This window comes from Pelophylax lessonae (genome assembly GCF_965119305.1).
Source record: "Pelophylax lessonae genome assembly, chromosome: 8".
Classification (NCBI taxonomy): Eukaryota; Metazoa; Chordata; class Amphibia; order Anura; family Ranidae; genus Pelophylax; species Pelophylax lessonae.
The window spans coordinates 250,128,761-250,153,212 of record NC_138775.1 but is presented as its reverse complement, the minus strand read 5'-3'; the positions used below and the strand labels follow the sequence as shown (position 1 = coordinate 250,153,212).

The following is a 24,452-nucleotide window of genomic DNA, read 5'->3' as shown; positions in this document are numbered from 1 at the left end:
TTAGTAGAAGCCCCCTTTTGATCTAATACAGCCAGGAGTCTTTTTGGGAAAGATGCAACAAGTCTTTCACACCTGGATTTGGGGATCCTCTGCCATTCCTCCTTGCAGATCCTCTCCAGTTCTGTCAGGTTGGATGGTAAACGTTGGTGGACAGTAGGGCTGGGGAATATAATCGAAAGATCGATGCATCGCGATTCGACCCTTCGCGATTCTGCATCGATGCGGGCTGCCGGCATAATCGATTATACGAAATGACGTCATCAGCCGCGGCCACGCCCTATCGCGCAAGGGAAAAAAAAATAAAAAATCACAAGATCGCAGGATCGGCAGCTGATTGGTGGGTTAGTGGCGGGAGCTTAATAAAAAGGCTCCGCCCCTCCCCTTCCGCCTCTTTGACCCGGGCCGAGGCGCAGCAAGACATCCCCGCGTGTATCGGCGTCCCACCTGCGGCCTAGAAGCCAGCCAGCCAAGCCAGAAGCCGCCAGTCCAGTGAGTCCACACACAGGAGCGAGGAGCCCCAAGTGCGTCCCCATCATAGCCAGCCAGCGCCGCCAGCCTCACCTCACCACACCGTAGCCGACAGGCCCTGGAGGCCCAGCCGCCACGCCACTGCCAGTGACGCCAGCCGCCCGCCACAGAGCCCAGAGAGCAGCACAGCACCTGTCCTCCTCTGCAATGCAGTGCACAACAACCCACACAGTCACACAGCAGGTATGTCCGAACAAATAATTGTGTAATCATTCATGGGGGTCTCTCGTCTGTATCTCTGGGGGATGTCTGTGATGGGGGGGGCCTGGGACAGGGGACGGTCAGTCGGGGCCCGGGGGTACTGTTCTGCTGTGGCAGTCTGGCAGTCAGGGGAGTCAGTCAGTGTCAGTGGGGGCCTGGGGGTCTCTGTCAGTGTCAGTCAGCTATGGGGGTCTGGGCAAGGGGGGGACTCACTCAGTGTTTGTCAGTGCTGTGGGGGATTGGGGAAGGTGTGGGGGACATCTAGGTCTCTGTCAGTGTGGGGGTCTGGGCAAGGGAGGGACTCACTCTCACTCAAGTGTTTGTCAGTGCTGTGGGGGATTGGTGAAGGTGTGGGACTTCCAGGTCTCTGTCAATGTGGGGGTCTGGGCAAGGGGGGGGGGGACTCACTCACTCTCAGTGTTTGTCAGTGCTGTGGGGGATTGGGGAAGGTGTGGGACATCCACCCAGGTCTCTGTCAGTGTGTCAGGCTGCAGTCAGCTCAGCTGTGGGGGGAGGGGGGTCTCTGTCAGTGTCACAGGCAGCTGTGGGGTAAGGGGGGGCCCCGGGGGTTTTGGCTCAGTGCATGCAAGGAAGGGAGTCTGAACAACTATAGGCCAAACTTTATCCAAAATCCAAAAAGTTTGGCCTTTAGTTGTACTTTAAATGGTGGTAGGCCTGGCTTATATTAATATTTTCTTTTATGAAGCAGTAAACTGCACTACTACAGTTTTTTACTAATTTTACTGTTACTTCTAGTAAAATACTAGTGTTGTTGTCTGTCTCTGCTATGCTGTTTGCATTTTCAGACCTTCCTATACGTTTGCCGTGCAAGTGCACTAAAGTATGCAGGGCTTGCAGGCCATGACAGGGTCCAGGAAAGTGTCCTTTGAAGCAAATGAAAATAAAAAAGGATTCTTTTATTTGTGACTGCTTGATTGATTGTTTTTTTTTTTATAAAGTTTTGAAAACCATTGGGCAGTGGGCTGGCATGGGCAGTAATCGTGATGCATCGCGGAATCGAATCGCGACCCTAATAATCGTAATCGCATCGAATCGTGAGGTAAGTGAAGATGCACAGCCCTAGTGGACAGCCATTTTTAGGTCTCTCCAGCGATGCTCATTTGGGTTTAAGTCAGGGCTCTGGCTGGGCCATTCAAGAACAGTCACGGAGTTGTTGTGAAGCCACTCCGTTATTTTAGCTGTGTGCTTAGGGTCATTGTCTTGTTGGAAGGTAAACCTTCGGCCCAGTCTGAGGTCCAGAGCACTCTGGAGAAGGTTTTTGTCCAGGATATCCCTGTACTTGGCCGCATTCATCTTTCCCTCGATTGCAACCAGTCGTCCTGTCCCTGCAGCTGAAAAACACCCCCACAGCATGATGCTGCCACCACCATGCTTCACTGTTGGGACTGTATTGGACAGGTGATGAGCAGTGCCTGGTTTTCTCCACACATACCGCTTAGAATTAAGGCCAAAAAGTTCTATTTTGGTCTCATCAGACCAGAGAATGTTATTTCTCACCATCTTGGAGTCCTTCAGGTGTTTTTTTTAGCAAACTCCATGCAGGCTTTCATGTGTCTTACACTGAGGCTTCCGTCGGGCCACTCTGCCATAAAGCCCCGACTGGTGGAGGGCTGCAGTGATGGTTGACTTTCTACAACTTTCTCCCATCTCCTGACTGCATCTCTGGAGCTCAGCCACAGTGATCTTTGGGTTCTTCTTTACCTCTCTCACCAAGGCTCTTCTCCCCCGATAGCTCAGTTTGGCCGGACGGCCAGCTCTAGGAAGGGTTCTGGTCGTCCCAAACGTCTTCCATTTGAGGATTATGGAGGCCACTGTGCTCTTAGGAACCTTAAGTGCAGCAGAAATCTTTTTGTAACCTTGGCCAGATCTGTGCCTTGCCACAATTCTGTCTCTGAGCTCTTCAGGCAGTTCCTTTGACCTCATGATTCTCATTTGCTCTGACATGCATTGTGATATGGAAGGTTTTATATAGACAGGTGTGTGGCTTTCCTAATCAAGTCCAATCAGTATAATCAAACACAGCTGGACTCAAATGAAGGTGTAGAACTATCTCAAGGATGATCAGAAGAAATGGAAAGCACCTGAGTTAAATATATGAGTGTCACAGCAAAGGGTCTGAATACTTAGGACCATGTGATATTTCAGTTTTTCTTTTTTAATAAATCTGCAACAATGTCAACAATTCTGTGTTTTTCTGTCAGTATGGGGTGCTATGTGTACATTCATGAGGAAGAAGAATGAACTTAAATGATTTTAGCAAATGGCTGCAATATAACAAAGAGTGAAAAATTTAAGGGGGTCTGAATACTTTCCGTACCCACTGTATATTGAGATGTTATATCCATTTTTCTTTGTAATGATTAAGCACACAGTCAGTGTGTGAAACGCGTCTACCTTGTCACGATTGTCATAATTTGGATGTCCAGTCAATAAATCTGGGTTTTGACTCAACCTGGAGTGCTGCCAATTCCTTTTCCTTTATCAAGTTTTCATGGAGGCGAGCCGGGGCATGCACCGGTGTGAGTCATCAGGCAATTACACCACCTTGAGCAGTGAGTCCTTGTCTCTTCAATTGCTACACAAACATGGCCGCCGTGCATTGAGCACACAAGGCTACAGCAAGATGGCGGCACCACGAGGCTCCAAAGGACCCAGGAGGGAAATCCCTAGGCCTCAAGGACACACCCAGGAAGGACAGGACAGGGGGCCCTGGCAGGAGCCCCCCACCAGGTACAAACCCCCCCCCCCACAGTCAATCGTCCAGTCACCGGGAGCGCAACCCCTCTGCCCCCAATTGCCAGCATAACGCCCTGCCTCCACCCAAACTGAAGAGACAAGGACTCACTGCTCAAGGTGGTGTAATTGCCTGATGACTCACACCGGTGCATGCCCCGGCTCGCCTCCGTGAAAACTTGATAAAGGAAAAGGAATTGGCAGCACTCCAGGTTGAGTCAAAAAATGGATTTTTGTAAGAACTTACCGTAAAATCCTTTTCTCTTAAGCTCATTGACAGACGTAGTCTTCTTGATTCTCAAGAGCTGGGTTATGTTGTCTCCGCAGGAGTAGGACTAGGCAGAATGACAAAACGTTCTGGCTCCACCCTAGGGGGCAGTCCCTGAGGGTATATCCTCCCTCTCTCTGCTACAGGGAATCAGTTCTGTTTAAAGCAGTACAGAGAAATTAACCCAACCCAACTCAATGATAGAGGGGCGGGTACTACGTCTGTCAATGAGCTTAAGAGAAAAGGATTTTACGGTAAGTTCTTACAAAAATCCATTTTTCTCTATCGCTCATTGACAGACGTAGTCTTCTTGATTCTCAAGAGCTGGGACATCCAGAAGCAGTGCCACAAATGAGGGGTGGGATTGACAAAATCAAATCCAATCTAGTAGGCCCAACCAGTGCCAACTAGAAGTTTTAAAGGCTCATTATAAACAAAGAATGAGACTAAAGAAAAAATTTTCCAACGGAAAAAAACCCTCGAGGTAGACCACTGGTCTCCTCAAATTGCGGCCTGCAAAACCTTGCGGCCAAATGAGGCATCAGACGATGCCATTACATCAACTTTATAATGTTTAGAGAAGGTATGCACCGACGACCAGGTAGCCGCCTTGCACACCTGGACCACTGACGCCTGATGGCGAAAGGCCCATGACGCACTAAGTGCCCGAGTGGAGTGCGCCTTAACAGGGAACGGGGGCTCCCGACCCTTAATAGAATAAGCCTGCACTACCGTCTGTCTGATCCATCTGGAAATGGTCGCGGCAGATGCAGGCAACCCCTTTTTGGGTCCATCTGGGATCACAAAAAGTGAATCCGTCTTGCGAAACGAGTCTGTCGTTTTCAAGTATACCCTGATCGCCCGGACCACATCCAAGGAGTGCAAAGCAAATTCCCGAGGATGACTGGGCTTAGGACACAGGGAAGGTAATACAATTTCTTCATTCAGATGAAATTCTGAAACTACTTTTGGTAGGAAGGATGGATTCGGACGAAGAACCACCTTATCTCTATGAACCACCAGATATGGTGAACGACAAGATAATGCGGCCAGTTCTGACACCCTGCGTGCAGAAGTAATAGCCACCAAGAAGGCCACCTTCTGGGACAACGTGGGTAGAGGAATCTCCCTAATATCTTCAAAGGGAGGTTTCTGAAGAACCGACAACACTAAATTAAGATCCCAGGGGGGTAACGGCGCGTGCACTGGCGGAGCCAGATGTCGCACCCCCTGGATGAAATTCCGCACCAAGGAATGAGTAGCCAAAGGCTTCTGAAAGAAGATGGCTAATGCTGAGACCTGACCCTTGATAGTACTCAAGGCCAGTTTCTGCTCAACCCCTTGTTGCAGAAAAGCCAATATTCGACTAATCGAATAAGACCGAGGACGGAACCCCAAAGGTTCACACCATGCAATGTAGGACTTCCATGTGCGATGATAAATCTTTCTGGAAGTCGCTTTCCTTGCTTCAACTAGAGTAGGAATAACTGAAGCTGACAAACCTTTGTCCTTCAGCACCTGGGTCTCAATAGCCAGGCCGTTAAAGCCAGCGATCGTAAAGCAGGATGGAGGATCGGTCCCTGAGACAGTAGATCCTCTCTGAGAGGAAGTCTCCACGGGACGTCCGCCACCAGTCTGACCATGTCGGCGTACCAAGCTCGACGAGGCCAGTCCGGAGCTACCAGGATTACTGGGATTCCTTCCTCCTCTACCCTGCGAAGAAGTCTTGGCAGTAACGCGAGAGGAGGGAAGGCATATATTAGCTGGTATTGCCCCCACGGGGCGATCAGTGCGTCTGCGGTTTCTGCTAGAGGATCGCGGGAGCGAGCCACGAATCTCTGAACTTTCCTGTTGAATCGTGATGCCAACAGATCCACATCCGGGGTGCCCCACCGTAGGCACAACTGGTGGAAAACGTCTGGATGGAGGGACCATTCCCCCTGATCCAGGGTCTGACGGCTGAGATAATCTGCCTGCCAATTCTCCACCCCCGGAATGAACACCGCAGAGATTGCTGGAACAAATCGTTCCGCCCAGCGAAGAATGCAAGCCACTTCTTTGGCCGCTCGGACACTCTTGGTGCCCCCCTGGTGATTGACATAAGCCACGGCCGTGGCATTGTCCGACTGGATCCGAACCGGGCTGCCCTGGAGCTGCTCGGTCCAGTGAATCAGACAAAGTCTGATCGCTCTCAGTTCCAATACATTTATCGGTAATCTGGATTCTTCCGGGGACCAAAGTCCCTGGGCAGATAATTGACCGAGAATTCCTCCCCATCCGGATAGACTGGCATCCGTGGTCACTATCGTCCAATATATTGGCAGAAATGACTTTCCCTGGCTGAGCATTGGAGACCGAAGCCACCAAACCAGAGACTCTCTGGTCTGTTTGCTCAATCGTATCTGATTGTCCAGGGATTCCGGATTCCGATTCCATCTGAGGAGAATCTCTTGCTGAAGAATTCGGGTATGGGACTGGGCAAATGGGACTGCTTCGAAGGAAGCCACCATCAACCCCAGAACCCTCATGCAAGTCCGAAGGGAAGACCAGTTGTTGGACAGTAACAACTGGACTGCTGATTGAATCTTTCGAAGTTTCCCTACCGGAAGAAACACTCTTGTCCTGACTGTGCCTAGAATTAGACCCAGATATTCGAGCCTCTGGGTGGGAACCAGAAAAGACTTTTGCTGGTTCACCAGCCACCCGAATTCCTGTAAAGAAATCATAGTAATTTCTATGTTTTGTAGCAAGGTCTGAGGAGACTCTGTATGAAGCAGAAGATCGTCTAGGTAACCTAGAATCGATATACCTCTTTGGCGCAGAAGTGCCAACATTGGGGCCAACACTTTTGTGAAGACCCGCGGAGCCGTGGCGAGACCGAAAGGTAACGCCACAAACTGATAGTGGTTCTCCTCTACGGAAAAGCGTAGAAAACGCTGATGTCCTGCGAAAATGGGAATGTGAAGATAGGCGTCCTTGATGTCTATGGACGCTAGGACATCCCCTGGATGCAGGAAGGCTGCTACCGTGCGAATGGTCTCCATTCTGAATCTTCTTATGTTGACGAAAGAATTGAGTGCTCTTAAGTCCAGAATTGGACGCACTTTGCCCTCTTTCCTGGGTATTGTAAACAGGTTTGAATAAAACCCTTGAAACCGTTCTGTCCAAGGAACGTGGACTACCACTCCTTGTTGTAGTAGATCTGTGACTGCTCTCCGCAGATCTTCTAGACGATCCGGAGATAGTCGGATATTGGAAGGGAAGAATCGCGCCGGTGGGAGAGATCGAAACTCGATCTTGTACCCTGACTTTATGACTTCGCAAACCCATTTGTCCGGGATTCTGGAAAGCCATGGATCCGGGAACCGGCGAAGACGTCCCCCCACCCCAGTTATGGGTGGGGGCGCACCTTCAGGCTTTGGATGGTTTATCTTCAGGTCTGGAGGGGGCGGGCTTTTGCTTGCCCGACCAACGACCCCTGATGCCTCCTGTAGGAACCTTGGAGGACTTAGTTTTTTCACCCGCTGGACGAAAAAACCTCTTGTGAGCAGAAAAAGAAGGCCCTCGTCTTTGACGAGTTCCTCTACCTTTAAAATTTTGCGGTAAAAAGGTGCTTTTTCCACCGGTGAGATCCTTAATGATCTCATCTAAGTTGGCTCCAAATAGACGTTCTCCTGAAAAGGGGATATTAGCCAATGCTTTTTTGGAACCTTGGTCGGCTATCCAACCTTTTAGCCACAGTGTACGCCTGAGAACCACTGCTGAGACTGATGCTCGCGCCATTAATGGAGTGGCGTCTAACGCCGCATCACATACAAACTGTAACCCCTGTATCATTTGCTCCAACAAATCTGATACCGCCTGAGGGACTTCTTCTAAGTCCCGGCGTAACCACTTGGTCCATTCAGTTACAGCCTGCGAAACCAGACCAATAGCAATTATTGGCCTGAAAGCTGATCCAATCAAGGAAAACATGGTGCGAGACATAGCTTCTATCTTGCGATCCACTGGATCTTTAAAAGACGGAGCGTCTTCTAAAGGAATAACCGTGGCTTTATTCAATCTAGCAATTGGTGAATCCACCACAGGTGGTTCTGTCCATTTCTTAATAAGGGTTTCCTCAAACGGATAACGCCTGTCAATGCGTTTGGAAATATTAAAAGTGCGTTTTGGCAGACGCCATTCTTCATCGATTGGATTGCCAAAACATTTGGGCAATGGAAAAACCTTTGCCACTTTGATGCGCTTTTTAGTCCCAAAAGGGATCTCAGTTTCAGCTATTTCTGATGGAATACCCTGTAACCTTAAAGTCTCTTGAACAGATACAATGAGTGCGTTTACCAACGCTTCCTCTCGGGCTATGGCAGATGCCGAAACATCCTCCTCACTGTCTGAAGAGACAGGACCCGAGACACCAATACCAGATGAAGTACCTGCAACTGCAGAAATAGGCTCAGAGTCTGAATCCGAGGTTTCAGATAATAAGGGGTTAGGCGGGGGTCGCTTTCTTGCGCCCTGTCCCTGACAAGCCACTTCCACCCGGGACACAAAAGTTTCCATAATGGCTGACAAAGATTCAATTGTCAATGGGGTGCTGGAGGATCCCGCAGACCCCTCGAGGGGATCCGGAGGAGATACATGAGTGGCAGGGTCCATGTTAATACAGGACACTTTTGCCAGCAATAAACAAAAAAAAACTTTTTTTTTTTTTTTTTGTGCGTCTCCCCCTAGCGCAATAGCGCCCCTCAGAGTACCTGCTTCTCGATCCCAGAGAGAGAGAGAGAGGGACCCCCAAGGCTCACCAACCGATGCAGTGCAGTTTCCAACAAACTGCAGCCAGCGTCTGTCTTACACAGACTGGAAGGAGCTGTTTGCTTTTTCCCGGGCAGAAGGCGTGGCTCCGCCCCCTGTGTACGCCTTCCGGCGTTCCCAGCCCTCCACGAGGAAGCTGGGCTCACAAAACATGGCCGCCCCCATAGAAGAGACATAAGACTCCAAAAACATGGCGGCCAGCGTGACCTGAGGACATACATGCATTCGGTCTACGGCAAAATGGCGGCGGACCGCCGATATCGTCTTCCCAGCACATCCACCTGCACTCTGCTGAGAGGTGACATATGGATCTACAGAGATACACTGCACATAAGGTAGGATTATACCTCCTATGTTTGCTGTAATGTTACAGTCTGCTGGGTAGAGTGTTAGCTCTTGAACCAAGTCCACTTCCCACAAACACATGCTGTATTACAAGGGGGACTTGTAAGTGTCAGATATATACTGACCATATCTGGAGGGGCCCATAATATATACTGCCTCATAAATGAGGAAAAAAGGGAACGTTTTACTCACCATACCGAACCGACAGGCACCCTCTCTTCACAATACCCTCTCCACCGAGGTGGGGGTTTGTGGACGCCTCGACTCTCTGGTCCTGGCGTCCAAGCGAGCTTTTAACTCGCAAAGTCAGTCCCTTTACTGGGACTCCGTCGCGGCCGACTCAGCGCACTGGTCTGCACGCGCTTTTAGGCAGAAACCGGGGTGACCACTGGATCTCACATCCAGCCCGTCGCCCGGCCCCGCATACTTACTTGAATATGTCGCGGCCGACCAAGCGCAATGCCTGGTCTGCACGCGCTCGTAGGCCGGCTGGGGTGACCACAAGTGTCGCCCAGTCCGGCATTTTTGCTTGAAGATCTCACAGGAAAAAAACACTGGAGAAAACTACCTAAAAAAAGTCTTTTTCTTAAAGAAAAAAGTCTTGCCAGGACCAAAAGATCCCAGCAAGGAACTTAGGTCCTTACTCCTGACTAGACAGAAAAAAACTGATTCCCTGTAGCAGAGAGAGGGAGGATATACCCTCAGGGACTGCCCCCTAGGGTGGAGCCAGAACGTTTTGTCATTCTGCCTAGTCCTACTCCTGCGGAGACAACATAACCCAGCTCTTGAGAATCAAGAAGACTACGTCTGTCAATGAGCGATAGAGAAATCCAGATTTATTGACTGGACATCCAAATTATGACAATCGTGACAAGGTAGACGCGTTTCACACACTGTGTGCTTAATCATTACCAGATCCACCCAAACTGCCCCAGCATAAGTGGAGGGGGTGCCTTACGGGAAGGAGGGGAACCCGGGGATCTGACCATCCCAAGGAGGGGCTCACGTCCACCCCAAAACCCTCCAGGGGGAGAGGGGGGACAGCTACTCACCATACCAGGAACCAGGCGGGCACCGCTCCAGACAGAACCCCTCGCTATCGAAATCAGGGGACTGTCCGCCAGGAGGAATGTTGTGACTCGGGACTGAGACCCGATCATATGAGACCTCACGGGCCACCCCGTGCGGTGGGACTAGGTCATGGCCAACCTAGCGCGAAGCTGAGGTCTGCGTGTGCTTGCTGGCCAGACTGGGGTGACCACCGGATCTAGATTATCCAGCTCATCGCCAAGATCTCAAAGGAAAAAAAAAAAAAAAACAGGAGAAAAATTTATATTATTTATATATTTGTATTATATTAAATATATAAAAAGAAAAAATTGCCAGGACCAGAAATCCCAACAAGGAACTAGGTCCTTACTCCTGACTAGGCAGAAAAAAAAAAACTGAGTACCTATATCAGAGAGAGGGAGTATACCCCCTGGGACTACCCATAGGCAGACTTTTTTCTGCCTAGTGTCCTACTCCTGTAGGGGCCAGTATAACCCAATGGTTATGAAGATCAGGAGCTGCGTCCGTCAATGATAGAAAGAGAAATTTTATAGCCTGCACATTCAGGTTAGGTCATGTGAAAAATCAGAATCGGGTGTCGAAAATACTATACAAATGATCAGATAATCGGCTGATTGTTCGTTGTCCAAAATATTCACTTCCGATTTTCTTAGTGTATACGGGTCTTTTCTGTGTATGGAAAAAAAAACATGCATTGCTCTTACAGAATTAGATCTCTGATGGAGTGAAAGGGGGGCTGGTTAAACAAAATTAGAATGTATAAAATCGGTCATGTTTGCTCAGTCTGGAAATTGACTGGCTCTTAGAAAACTCAGTCTACACAAATCATACCCTTGAAGCAGAACTGATGCTCCCTTACAACCTACCAGCTTTGCTACATTGAACACTTTTAGTGCCTCACTAAAAAGCACTGCAACATAAAAACTTGTGTGACACTTGTCGCCTGTTGAGAAAATGGAAACACACTTGGGCCTTTCACTAGAGATATATCCCAATACATGGCAATCCCATGTTCCCTCAAGGTATGGATTACAAGGCTTTTGCTACCTAGAAGTCTAAAGGCTATGTTGTCATCTCTCTTCTGTTCAGAAATCCATCTAATAAAAGGTTTCATAATTGTCTCAGGAATTTCATCTGCAACCTGAACATTTTTTTCCATTGATACCAGTTTGTGGACTACATCAAAACATGCTACAAGTCTAAAACATTCCAGCTGCCAATGATAGACCAAGCGATACAGTGAAGTTCCTACTCTGTCTCTGATCTGTCCACACCGCTCAATCTTCAATTAACAAAAGTACATCAGAATGTATTTTTGAAAACTTAAGATTTCCTCAACTAAGGAAAAACAGAGTTTCGATCTGCCACATAGAGTATAGTTAAGTAGCCTCCATCCCTATAATGTATGCAAAAAAAGGAAAGAACCAGAGTAACAGGACTTTGAATGAGGCATGAAATAAAGAAAAGGAATATTTATTCTATAAGACATACAGTAATACAGTTCATATATTTTGGTAGACAATTAATGTTGAACAGTATACAATTCATATTGGGAATATAAATACAATAAAATAGGATCTCACCTAGGGTCTTTAAAAAATTTAATATGGAAAAACTGTAAATATCAATTCATAGATGATTATAAGATAATAAATAAATATATAAAATAGAATTATTGCATCCGAGTTTTGTGTAATCTCGACGCGTTTCTTGGACCTCCGTCCATTCATCAGGAGTATTGGATGCTGATAAAGTATCTAAAGAGGAGGAAAGGGGTTTAGACATTATTGCACCAGAACATATGTAATGAAAATATCATTTTAGGAATCTGTACGAAACCTCTGATGCCGTTACTTCCCCTCCCAGGCTGGGTTTCCTTTCTCTTGTGTCTCATGGACCTTGAGATGATTAAGGTATAAGGTTTTGTACAGATTCCTAAAATGATATTTTCATTACATATGTTCTGGTGCAATTTTATATATTTATTTATTCTCCTATTATAATCATCTATGAATTGATCTTTACAGTTTTTCCATATTGAAATTAATTTTTAAAGACCCTATGTGAGATCCTATTTTATTGTATTTATATTCCCAATATGAATTGTATACTGTTCAACATTGTCTACCAAAATATATGAACTGTATTACTGTATATCTTATAGAATAAATATTCCTTTTCTTTATTTCATGCCTCATTCAAAGTCCCGTTACTCTGGTTCTTTCCTTTTTTGCATTTCCTCAACAATGCCAAAGCAGACAAGCTTTTAGATACCTTACTATCATATAACCTGCAAAAAAAAAAAAAAAAAAAAATCACCAGTAAATCTGGAGGGAGACTTAATTTAGATCTATGTGCACAGAGCCTTCATCCTCTTCCTGTAAGATAAAACTAACCCTATGATATCCATGCTGTTGGTGTGGCTCACATGGTACCACTCTAGCACATGGTCTCTGGGACTGCCATGTTATCTCTACATTCTGGGATGAAGTGCTCAACTACATCTTTGGAGTCAGGACAATACAAAACCACTAAAACCTGGTACACACGATTAGCATATTGGACAAATGATCGCCCCTTTTTTTTTTTGCGAAAAATTCTCGTACGGCAGAATACAACTTCAGAAGTGTAAGTGTTGTATTGTATTCTTTCGTTTTTTTTTTTTTTTTGAGGAATACTGTACCTGATTAGATGAAAATCGTAAGAAAAATTTGTGCTTGTACCTTTGGATAAATTTGGATGATGAACTGTCGTGATTGGCTCTCGAAAGCTGTATACGAATGATCAGATTATCGAACGTTCGTGTCAAAAAACGGTATTTTTCGTCAGTTTTTCTGATTGTATTAGTCTTAAAGGTCCCATGCTTTGCCTGTTTGGATATGCAGGACAGACCTATTCAGCCTTGGCAACTTGTAGTAAAAGATTCCTCACTGGATTCTACTCAACAGCCTGCAGTGATACTCAAATCATGGGCTTCACCCTCTGCTCCATCGTTTATGGCAGTGATGAAATCACTGATGTACATAGAAAATCTAGACACCATAGTTCAAAATGATGGGCCTACCAAACATTTCTTTGCCAGATGGAAACCTAGGGAACGTACATGACCAGACTCGGAAATAACCTTGCTCACGACACAAAACTACTCAGTCGCAAGGAGTGCAAGAGGACACGAGGCCATTCAAAGTGATTAAGAGGAGAAGCGATTTAAGCTCAGGCTACGTAACGGGTTTTTTTTACAGTAAGGGCAATAAGATTGTGGAACTCGCTTCCACAAATGGTAGTATCTGTGGGGAGTATGGCTAATTTAAGAAGACTCTTGGATATACATCTCCAAGATCAAAACACTCAGGGGTATTGGAAATGAATACATCTACACACACCTACTCAGGTTGAACTATTGTCTTTATTCAACCTCAACTACTAGGTTACTATTTCAATACACAAAATGGTATGCAAAAGCCAATCTTACCCACTTCCTGGCCAATATAAAGCTTTATATATGAACACTATCCATAGGGTCCATGCTAGCTGGTTTCCTGAGAGCTCAGTTGACCAGAGGTTTTGTTTGTCCGTTTTATTTTCTTTTTACTTACGTTCCTTAAAGTAGAAGTTCCAGCAAAACCTAACTAATGCTAAACCTGCACTCTGCCACATTCTAAACCTAATTCTCTAACCTTGTAAAGCAAACATCGCTGTACTTACCTATTATCTAGTCCATTCCCAGCTTCAACAGCAGCTTCAGTGTTAAGGCAGGAGAGGCATCCGACATCGGAAGCCCCATAGTAACACTAGGGGGGGGGACGTCAGTTCCTAGCCGTGGTCAGATACTGGACTGGATCAGCTGCAGAATAGGTATGGACTGGATCAGCTGCAGAATAGGTAAGTACAGTGATTTTTGCTTTACAGGGTTAATAAGATTAGGTTTAGATTGTGGCAGAGCAGGTTCAGCGTTTAGTTTTTGTCTGGTCTTACACTTTAAAACATGTGACTGTGGAGCTTTGATTTGGGCCTTGAAAAATATTTATGATGTATTTGGAGGTAGACCCCATCTACACATCCAATACACATAGGTTGGGGTTTATCCTAACTAATCCAGGTCTTGAATTGCTTCTACACTTCAGAAATGTAGACTGCGATCCATGCAACTCTGCTTAAGATGATCATACCAAACGCCCCATTTCTTTTATAAAGTTTAAAAAATTCTAGCTTCCCAACTATAGGTTTAGGTGAGATTTCACACTTTTTTTTTTTTTTTTAACTCCTGAAGGTTAAATGTTTCTCAGGGTGCCAGGCCAGGTGGGTTGTTTGGATTAATTCCCCTACCCCACCTTTCTCTTTCCCCCCTCTCTCTATTCCTGGTTACCCATCCCCTCTGACTTTTTCATCTTTTCCACTGTGGTTTAGGGTTTGCTTTGATTTGTATATTGGGGAAAAAAAGAAAACCTATGAGGAAACTGTATATTCCAGTGGTATGTACAAGAAGCTCTGCTGAATACACATATCAAGCACAGTTTACAACAGAGCCCAATGCCTTCAAAATGTGTATTTGACTATGTTTTTGTGTACAATATTTGCTGCTTTTAATGCCAATAGGTATGCGCTGAAAGGACATGTCACCCTGCTTACTCTAAATAAAGAATAAAAAAAATTATAATATTATATATATATATATATTTATACACACACACACACACTAAATATATATATATCGTATTTTCCGGCGTATAAGACAACCCCCCTAATTTTCAAGTTAAAACAGGTTTTGGGCTATACTAGCCGTATAAGACTACCCCCCTTCCGAAGCAAGGCAACACCATTGAAAAACATCAGATTTCTCATAGATCTCCAAGGTACCCCAAGTACTGTAATACATGTAATCTCTCATAATATCTCCAAGGTACCCTAAGTATGAGTATTACCAGTAGATGTAATCTGAAGACGCTGGCCGTGTGGGAACCCTCTACCGGTATACCGTATGTACCGTAGCTTCGGCTACATACAGTATACCGCGCTGAGCCAATCACAGTGATCGATGTATTCTATTATTGAATGCAAAGTCTGCTCGGATTGGCAGAGTCAGAGAGGCGGGCTGATGTTACTCCACCAATTCGAGCAGGCTTTGCATTCAATAATAGAATACATCGCTCTCCCTGATTGGCTCAGCGCGGTACACTGTATGTAACCAAAGCTACGGTACATACGGTATACCGGTACAGGATTCCCACACAGCCAGCGTCTTGAGAGATCACATCTACCGGTAATACTTATACTTAGGTTACCTTGGAGATATTATACTCGGCGTATAAAACGACCCCCCCATTTTTGGGGGATTTTTTTGAGGTTCAAAAGTAGTCTTATATACGACAGAAAATACTATATATATATATATATATATATATATATATATATATATATATACACACACATATACATATATACACACACACACACACACACACACACACATATATATATATATATATATATATATCTCTATCTATCTCTCAACACAAGGCGTCTTGTTAAAACGCAAAGGGCAACATAGAAACATGGCACTGGCTAACCAGAAGGGGAGGAGCTTACAAACAGGCAGTCAGACTTTGCTTTCCTATGGCCATTGAAAGCTATACGGACTTGGATGCTGCCAATATCTATAGATTTTTTTTTTTTTTTTTGGTTGGTGGGCTCAACCAAAGAATACTTGCAGTTGGCATTGTAATATGCTGACTCTAGCAAAGAACATCTATTTCACTGAAAGTGCACACTTCAGAAAAAAGTAAAAAGTAATTTGTTAAACTTTATTAAAAAATATAAAATATTTAAACACAGATAAAAAAGCAGAATTTAAATAAAAATATCAGATTTACAAAATACGCAGACACACCACATATAACATCTTGCGCACAAACAAAAAAAAAAGAAAGACACACAACTTAACAAGTGCAAAATAAAACCTTGGCTTTGTGGCACATCCTGACATTATTAATATGTAACTGGAACTCCGAATGGTAAACATAATCAAGCTACTAATCTTCCATTTTGCAGCCATATATGGATAAATGTAAACAATTCATCCAATGTGTGACTTGCAAATGTCACACATATAGTAAAATATATTTTCATAAATGTCATCAGGTGGAGTTGTTCTATTTGGGTCCCAGAGTCATTGGACATTAAAATTGCAAAAGGAATAAAATGCGTGCTTCACCCAACGCTTCACCCAAATGTCTTCCAAAGGCAAGGCCACAAATTAAACATTATAAAATAAAAAAGTTTCCCCTTCAGACTGTTGTCATATATTGTTATATTGGTTTGTGCAAGCCTTTAAGAACCTTGCAATGTGAAAGCTAAACTAGAAACAAAGGTCTCCATGTAAAGGAAAGAATACTTAACCTGTTCAGCTGCCAGCCTGTGTTGCTCTTTTAAAGAGCCAGAGTGACTGACAAATCTTCAGCATCGGACATGTCTGAGTGTACGAGATGCCTTGACCGCTGTGGTTCGATCTGCCAGCCCCTACATCACTACTGATGCCAGCAGATTGAACCACAGAGCGTAAAACGGGGGATCAAGCATCCAGCACACCCAGAAGTGTCAGATGTTGAAGAGTTTTCAGAAGGGTTGCACTGATACCGAGTATTTATACAAATGCTCAGATATCTGAAAATGATACCTTTGCATGTGTTTTAAGTCCATACAAAATGAATGGGCTCAAATCGCACTGCAAAGAACATGCGATTTGTACAGGAATGCAGTTTGATTAAAATGTAGCTATGCCTATGGAATGGTTCTCTTGAAATGTTTTAGACAAAGTGAAGAAACAGCAGCATTCCACATACAACAGTAGGGCTTCATATAGCGCACAGCAGCATTCCACAGACAGTAGTGGTCCACAAGGCACACAACTGCATCTTCCCAACCTAGCTGTAATCAGTTTTCCTACCAGTAAAAATATTACTGCTTAGGAATAATTCTCATCTCTCCAAAAGGTACAAAAAAAAAAAAAAAGTCAGATATTTGAACCTAGACTCAGCCCTTTGGAGTCTTGATTATACATATTGGCTTACAGGAGATAACACTGCTCTCTAGACCCATAGTCATAAAACCAACTCAAACCTCTGACCACCTGGAACTCTGAAAAACATTTAAAAAGGATGCTAGAAAGTTGTGCAATATGAATGCTGTAAATTTCATATACAAGCCAAATAAGACTAAAAACATCTGAAGGTAAAAAACCCATCTGAATTAGGAACTAAGCAGTTCTTTGGGTTCTTAACTTCCATAGGAAGGAAAATGTACATGAACTGGTTTATTCATCCCAATGATCACCAAAAAAAGAGCTTAGTTAGAACAGTTTGGGGAGCTGCCGAAGATGGTGGACATCCAAAATCTCCTCAAGAGAACCTTGTGGACCCGTCGCTTTTCTCCCCGATGAGTTGGAGTCTTCTGTGTTCAAAAGTGGCGAGTTTCGACCATTTTCTTTATCATGGTGACCCTTAAACAGAGTTTTCCCTGACAAGAGCTTGGCTTTAGGGTTAATGTCTTTTAGAAAATGTAGAGATGCCTCATCGGATGCTTGCAAAGTTGGAAAAGCCTTCTTTGGTATCTCGTTTGTAATATTTCTTAATTTATTTCCTTCCGGGTGATACACAAATTCAACTGTAGCTTTCTCTGTTGCTCCTGTGGTGGTTTTAGGATCAGAACCCAGATCCAGGATTTGTTTATTGTTGGATGGGTCAGGGAAAACCTTGTTTCTATCACTCTGCACCATAGCTATATGACTGGCTTCTGAAGGTGGATCCAACTCGTCATCACTGCTGTCATTGCTCTCGATTAAGGCATAACGCTTCAGGTACTTCTTAGTGGCAAATGACATGTTGTTTGGTGAAATTAGGCTTAGGCCTACCATGCTCTTCTCGGAATTCCCAGGAAAAAGACCATGAAAGGAAGAAGAGCTCAGATCTTTGTTCTGGTTAGTGTGGCTGAGTGACAGCTGGGTCAGCTGAGATTCGCTCAAGTACTTCAAGGCGATTGCATTGGCTTCCATGCTTAAATCAACCCCGTTGGGCATAATGCCACTCAAGCCAATATTTGTAAATGACAGGTAGTTTAATCTTGGGATGATAGCATCGGGGTTAATACATGCCAAGACACTGCAAAAAGATAATTACATGTTATTAGAAGAAAAACATATCACATCCAATTAAAAAAAAAAAAAAAGCATCTGTAATGATAAACAGATCACTCCACATATTACCTGTTGTAAAAAACCTGATTGTAGCCTAAAACAGCCCATAGATCATTTTATTTCCTTTCACCACAGGTGGAGAATGCCTCCCGCTGCCCTATTGTGTTCTGCTGGGGAGCCTTCTGGCCAGCAGAACACAATGATTACTGCTGGTAGCTACAAGCGCCAGCAGTAATTGCATGTAAAAAAAAAAATCTGACAGGCTGGTTGTACCAAAGTTGATCGATGGATCACCTTGGGTACAATTAGCCAGCCCATACATAAATCAAAACTGGGCCGGTCTCTGTTGAACCGGCCGAGTTCCGACCCATGTATGGCCAGCTTTAGGCTACAATCAGATGTTCAAAACTACAAATCAAATGTACCAAAACTATGTAATCTCAGGACCTACCTGAAGTATCCCATCAATTTATATCCTCTCAGACAGGCCTATATACTACATACTTGGTGTGTCTAATTAAAATTGTACAATCAAATTGGGTTGTGTTTAAGCTTTTAAAGTTTGGGCAAAGCTAACAAGAATTGGATTTTCCTACATTCTCACCTGTAAAATCAATTTCTTGGAGTACATCACAGGACATAGAGCAGCTATAATTACTATCTGGGTTATACGCCACCTATAGAAGAATGTACACTGGCAAACCAAAAAGACAGAATGTCCCCCTCAATATAACCCCTCCCATACACGAAGTACCTCAGTTTTGTACCAAGCAATAAACTTCCCAGGCAAGGGGGGAGAGACCTCTGTGTCCCATGATACTCCAAGAAATGGATTTTACAGGTAAGAATGTAGGAAGATCAAATTTTCTTTGTCGTACATCACGGGACACAGAGCAGCCATAACAATTACTATCTAGGACATCCCAAAGCAATTTACTAGAGGGGAGGGGGGCACCGATTACGGCAACCGCCATCAGACTGAAAAAAATCTCCATAGCTGCCTGCAGCACACTGCAGCCAAATGCAGCATCCTCTTAGGCCCCAACATCCATCTGATAAAATCTAGTGAATGTATGTGTACTGAAGACCAAGTAACAGCCTTGCAAATCTGAGCCATAGAAGCTTGATGGCAAACTGCCCATGAAACGCTTACTCTTCAGGTAGAATGTTCCTTTACCCGAAAGGGTGGGGCCTTCCCCTTTAAACTATAAGCCTGGATAATGACCTGGCGAATCCATTAGGAGATAGTGGACTTGGATGCTGCCTTCCCTTTCCTCGGCCCTTCTGGCAGCACGAACAAAGAATCGGTCTCCCGAATCTGAGCTGACATCTTCAAATAGACTTTAAATGCACGTACTGCATCGAGAGAATGTAACAACTTCTCTGCCATTTGAGGATTTGGAAAGAAGGAAGGCAGTGTGATGTCTTGATTAAAATGAAAACTGGACACCACCTTGGGCAAAAACCCTGGGTGTAGTTGCAAATCCACCCTATCCTGGTGTAGGTTTAAAATTGGCTCTTTACAAGAGTGAGCTGTTAATTCGGACACCCTCCTTGCCGATGTTACTACAACCAAAAATACTTACTTTCTTGTCAAAAGAACCAGGGGCAACATGCCGAACAGGCTCAAAGGGTTGTCTCTGTAGGACCGCCAGAACTAAATGTATATCCCAAGGGCACAAGGGTGGCTTAACTGGCAGAAGCATACGAATTAGACCTTGTATAAAGGCTCCAACTAAGGAATGCAAAGCAAACGGTCTTTGAAGGAAGACTGATAAAGGCGGAAATCTTACCCTAAATCGTGCCCAAGGTCAGCTTCATTTCTACCCCCATTTGCAATAAAGCTAGAATTTTCCTGATATATTTACAGGGATGTCACTTCCTAGCCTCACACCAGGAAATGTAAGACTTCCAGACTCTGTAATAAGTGTTCCTAGAGACTGGTTTCCTCCTCATAGTAGAAACTGCAGGACCAGAGATTCCCTGCTCCCTCAAAATCCTAGGTTCAATAACCAAACCATCAAATTTAGAGACTAAAAAGCAGGATGGAATATCAGCCCTTGAGAGAGCAGCTCCGTATGTAGCGGGAGGACCCATGGCCTTCCCACCGCCAACCTTACAATTTGCACGTACCAAGTCCTTCTAGGCTAAGCCGGAGCCACCAGGATTACTGGTTATTCCTCTTCCTGAATCCTGTGCAGTCGTGGCAGCAGCTGGAGGAAAGGCCTAGATCAGAGAGGGCTGATCCCAGGGAGTCACTAAGGCATCCATTCAGACTGTGAGCGGATCCCTGGTCCTGGACACATCTGTCCAACTTGTTGCCAACAGATCTGTGTCCAGGATCCCCCAGCACTGGCAAATTGCTAAAAAGATCTCAGGATGTAGAGACCATGGAAACATCTGCGGGTGACTCAGAAAATCCGCCTGCCAGTTCTCTACTGCCCGAATAAATACTGCTGACAGGCATGGCACAAATTTCTCCACACAAGATAGGATGTGGCCCACTTCCTTCTGGGATGACTTACTTGGTGACCCCCTGGTGTTTGATGTAGGCCACAGCCGTGGTGTTGTCGGATTGGATCCCGACAGGGCAACCCTGGAGTCTTGGTATTCCAGAACCTTAGAGCCAGGCAAGCGGTTTGAATTTCCAGGATATTGATGGGCAAACTCTTTTCTATCCAGGACCATTTCCCTTGGACAGTGGCTTCCTCCAGAACTGCTCCCCATCCGGAGAGACTGGCATCAGTGGTCACCACTTTCCAGACCACTGGTAGAAAAGATTTCCCCCTCTCCAAATTCCTGGTTACCAACCCCCAAACGAGACTGACGCACCCTTGGTGACAGAAACATGACAATCTAGGGCCTGGATCTATTTGCTCCAGGCTGACAAAATGTTGTTCTGTAATGCTTCGAATGAAGACACCATTTTTCCTAGCAACTTCATGCAAAGACGTACAGAAGGGTATTTCTTCCCTCTACCGATCCGGACAAGATCCTTCACGGCCTTGACCTTTCTCGGCAGCAAAAACACCTTTGCTTGCACTGTGTCCACAAGGAGATCCAAATATTCTAGACTCTGAACCGGCTGTAACGCTGACTTTGCCAAGTTCAGAATCCAAACCAGACATTCCAAAAACTGAACTGCCCGGGACACATTCTGGCTTAGACTTGAAGCCAACTGATCTAAGAGTAATAGATCGGCCAGGTATTAGAAAACCCGATATCCCCTGAGATCTTAGTATTTCCAATACCGGAGCCAGGGATTTGTGAACGTTCACAGAACCGTGGCTAACCCAAAAGGTCAAAGCCACAAACTGAAAATAGCAGTGGGCCTGGAAAACTGGCACGTGTAGGTATGCATCTTTGATGTCTATGGATGCCAGAAATTCTCCTTGCAGAGAAGCAATGACTGAGCAAATTGACTCCATTCGAAACATGGGAACGTTTAGAAACTGAATCAGGGCTTTGAGATCCAGCATAGGTCTCACATTTCTGTTTGGTTTGGGGACTACGAAAAGATTGGAGCAGAAGCCCCTTAATTTCTCCTTGGCAGGAACCTAATCACTGCCTGTGATTTCAGATGGTCTAGAGCCTGGAAAAAAAAAAAAAAAAAAAAACCTCTCTCTTTAAGGGATCTGCGGATATGTGGGACCCTAAAAATCGAGAGGGGAGGAAACACTCGTGTGATGGTATTCACCGTCACTGGAGGTGAGGAGCAGATACTTAATGGTTTGAATTGCTTCAGATGGGACAGCAATATCTTCATATAGAAATATGAAGATTTAATCCTATTTTACACTGGAAGACTTAGACTGTTATAGACAATTGCCATGAAGTCTGACTCCTTGTTAATGTGCGTATTCCATGTCCCTGCATGCCAGACAGGCTTCCCTATTGTTTGTGTATTGAAATGCAATGTGTATTGCGTTAAAGTTTACCTGTCTCATTGTTAAATGTTAATGACCTCACATTCTTCTGTCCAGATGGCTAGATAATTTGTTTAGTTCCTGTATACACTTTCAAATTCATATGCTTCTGTAATCAGGCAGAGGGGAGGGATTGTGTACACTGTATGAGAGTGTAAAACTCTATTTTCATTGGATTGTGAATGTCAGGGCATGTTTTCAACAAGGTCCACCTGGCCGGTAACCTTGTGGGGGAAAACTGTATAAAAGTATGTTTCTTGTTCAATAAAGTGGAGTTAGTTCACCCTCAATCTAGAGTCCTGTCTCTCACTGGGGGAATCGGCTACAAGGGATTGCCATGTCCTCCATACTCCCTTGGATAATCACTAAGCTCTTGTAAGAGCTTGTTCTGCTGCACTCTGGGGAAAGGAGGTTCACCCAGGGGAACCTGGAGCCTTGTCGTAGGTCCAGGGTGGGTAGGAGACAGCGAGACCCTAACCAAGCTGCGGCGGTTTGTGGGGTCTGAAGTGGTTACGGTGTCTGGTTTAGTGCTTGAAGCCCTCAGGAAGCACTAGGAGCATCTGTCAACGGAGGTACCCGGTCGGGGTGCTGGTTGATCCGTTACAACCCAGAATTCTAGTTTGTACCCCTGTGAGACCATGACAACCCAGCTGTCCTGAATCACTTCTTCCCAGGCATCTGAGAACTGTAGTAGCCTTCCCCCCCTCAACTGAGTGGGGACACCCCTTCAGAACATAGATTTAGAGCTAGGCTTGGTAGGCCTCTGGATCCAGGGCTTCTTCTGCTCTTGACCTAGGCAGCTGAGGCTGTCGAAACTGCCAAGAAGTACTGGGTGCTGGAGCATCAAAAAAAAAAAAAAAAGAGGACATTGACTCCTTTTAACTGGTAGAAGCGCGGGCGTCATGAGGGGGAGGAGCCTATTGGCACGCACGTAGGACGGAGGGGGAGAGGGCTATCTCCTGCTAATGGAGGCATCAGGGAACCTGACCGCTCCCGATCCACCTCCGGCCAGACTCTGGATGCCTAAGCTCCCGGGGATGAGCGCTGGCGCTGCGAGTGGTGAACCCTGCTGACCCCCCCCCCCCACCCTCCCCGACGTCTCCCTCCACGGTGTGTAGCGACGACCTCACGCAGCATTAACATCCGGAGGAACCCCGCACGCTTACAGCACACGGAATCGGCCCTGGAGAGCCCTGTCTCCTGCACAGGAACGCAGGTGAGCAGCGACAGGAGAGACCTCCTCGCTAACCGGCAGTGCGGGGGGCTGGACACGGTCAGTAAACGCGACCAGGCGAACAGGTCCCGAGGGAGCGGACCCCAAGAGAGCTGCCAGGTCCATTTGAGCCAATCCATCCGGAGATGCTGATGTCCTGATGCCTGAGGGCTGGAAGCTAAGGAGACAAGAGAGTATACAGTCTAAAGACAAACGGGAAAAAGGAAAAAAACTTAAAAAAAAAAAGGGACAGTCTACAAAACCGTGAGTCACAGAGGAGTAATCCCTCTTTCTATATTATACCTACTGTCATTTTTCTGTTTATCTGAAGGTCTTATAAAGACTCCTTAGAGACATACAACAAAGCAGTATGGTAAAATGTCAACGTCAACACACCTGAGACTGATTCAGCTGCTCCCTGTTTAAACCAGCAACCTCTCATAAAGTGTTTTTTATTGGATTAACAGCCATAACAGTCTTTCAATACCCCAAACCAGCTAATTTTCTATTCTATACGGTCCCTTAATAACCGTACACAGAGACTCATAAGAAGATCACAAGTATAAATAAAGACCTTGGGGCTATATACAAAATATTTAAAATGATTAACACTCTCTCTGTGAAATAATACCTGACATTACTCAATCACCTGGCTACGACATACAGCCTGAGTTTCCCCTCTGCTCTATTGTCTTCTCTCTCTTCCACCTCTCAAATACTTAAAGTCGGGACTCACACTAGCCTGTATGGGAACTTGAGTAGGGAGGTGGGAGGCTGGAAGTGCCCCATGCCTCATACCTCCTATAACCGCCTGTGAACATTGATTCAAAGTGAAGGCTACCCAGGAGGTCTGTGTCTTCCTCTGGCTTGAAGGTGGACAGGATCTTTTTCTGATCATTGATATGGTATACCTAATTTTGGAGCACCATCATAGGAGGTTCTGAGATTCTATAAAAGAACCGCGGAACAACTCTCTACATAATGAGAGGTAAATCCACAAGAGGAGGAGCCATCGCAAAATCACCAAGGGTATCCTCAAGCCCTAACACAATAAGGAAATTTATGACACAAGAAAATGCCTTAGAAAAATCATCCCAGGGAAAACAACAAGGAACAGACAAGAAGAAAGTAGAGAAAAATCCAAAA

The 24,452-nt window shown here is 45.2% G+C and overlaps 1 protein-coding gene across 1 annotated transcript in view; it reads right to left on the bottom strand.

Annotated features, from left to right (window-relative positions):
• Window positions 1-17,251: 17,251 nt before the first annotated feature.
• Window positions 17,252-24,452, bottom strand: part of STIL (STIL centriolar assembly protein) — a 75,721-nt gene continuing 68,520 nt past the window's right edge. The window contains exon 17 of the mRNA XM_082264925.1: window positions 17,252-18,132. Coding sequence (XP_082121051.1) covers window positions 17,325-18,132 — 808 coding nt within the window. The 3' untranslated portion in view covers window positions 17,252-17,324. The remainder of the gene's footprint in view (window positions 18,133-24,452) is intronic.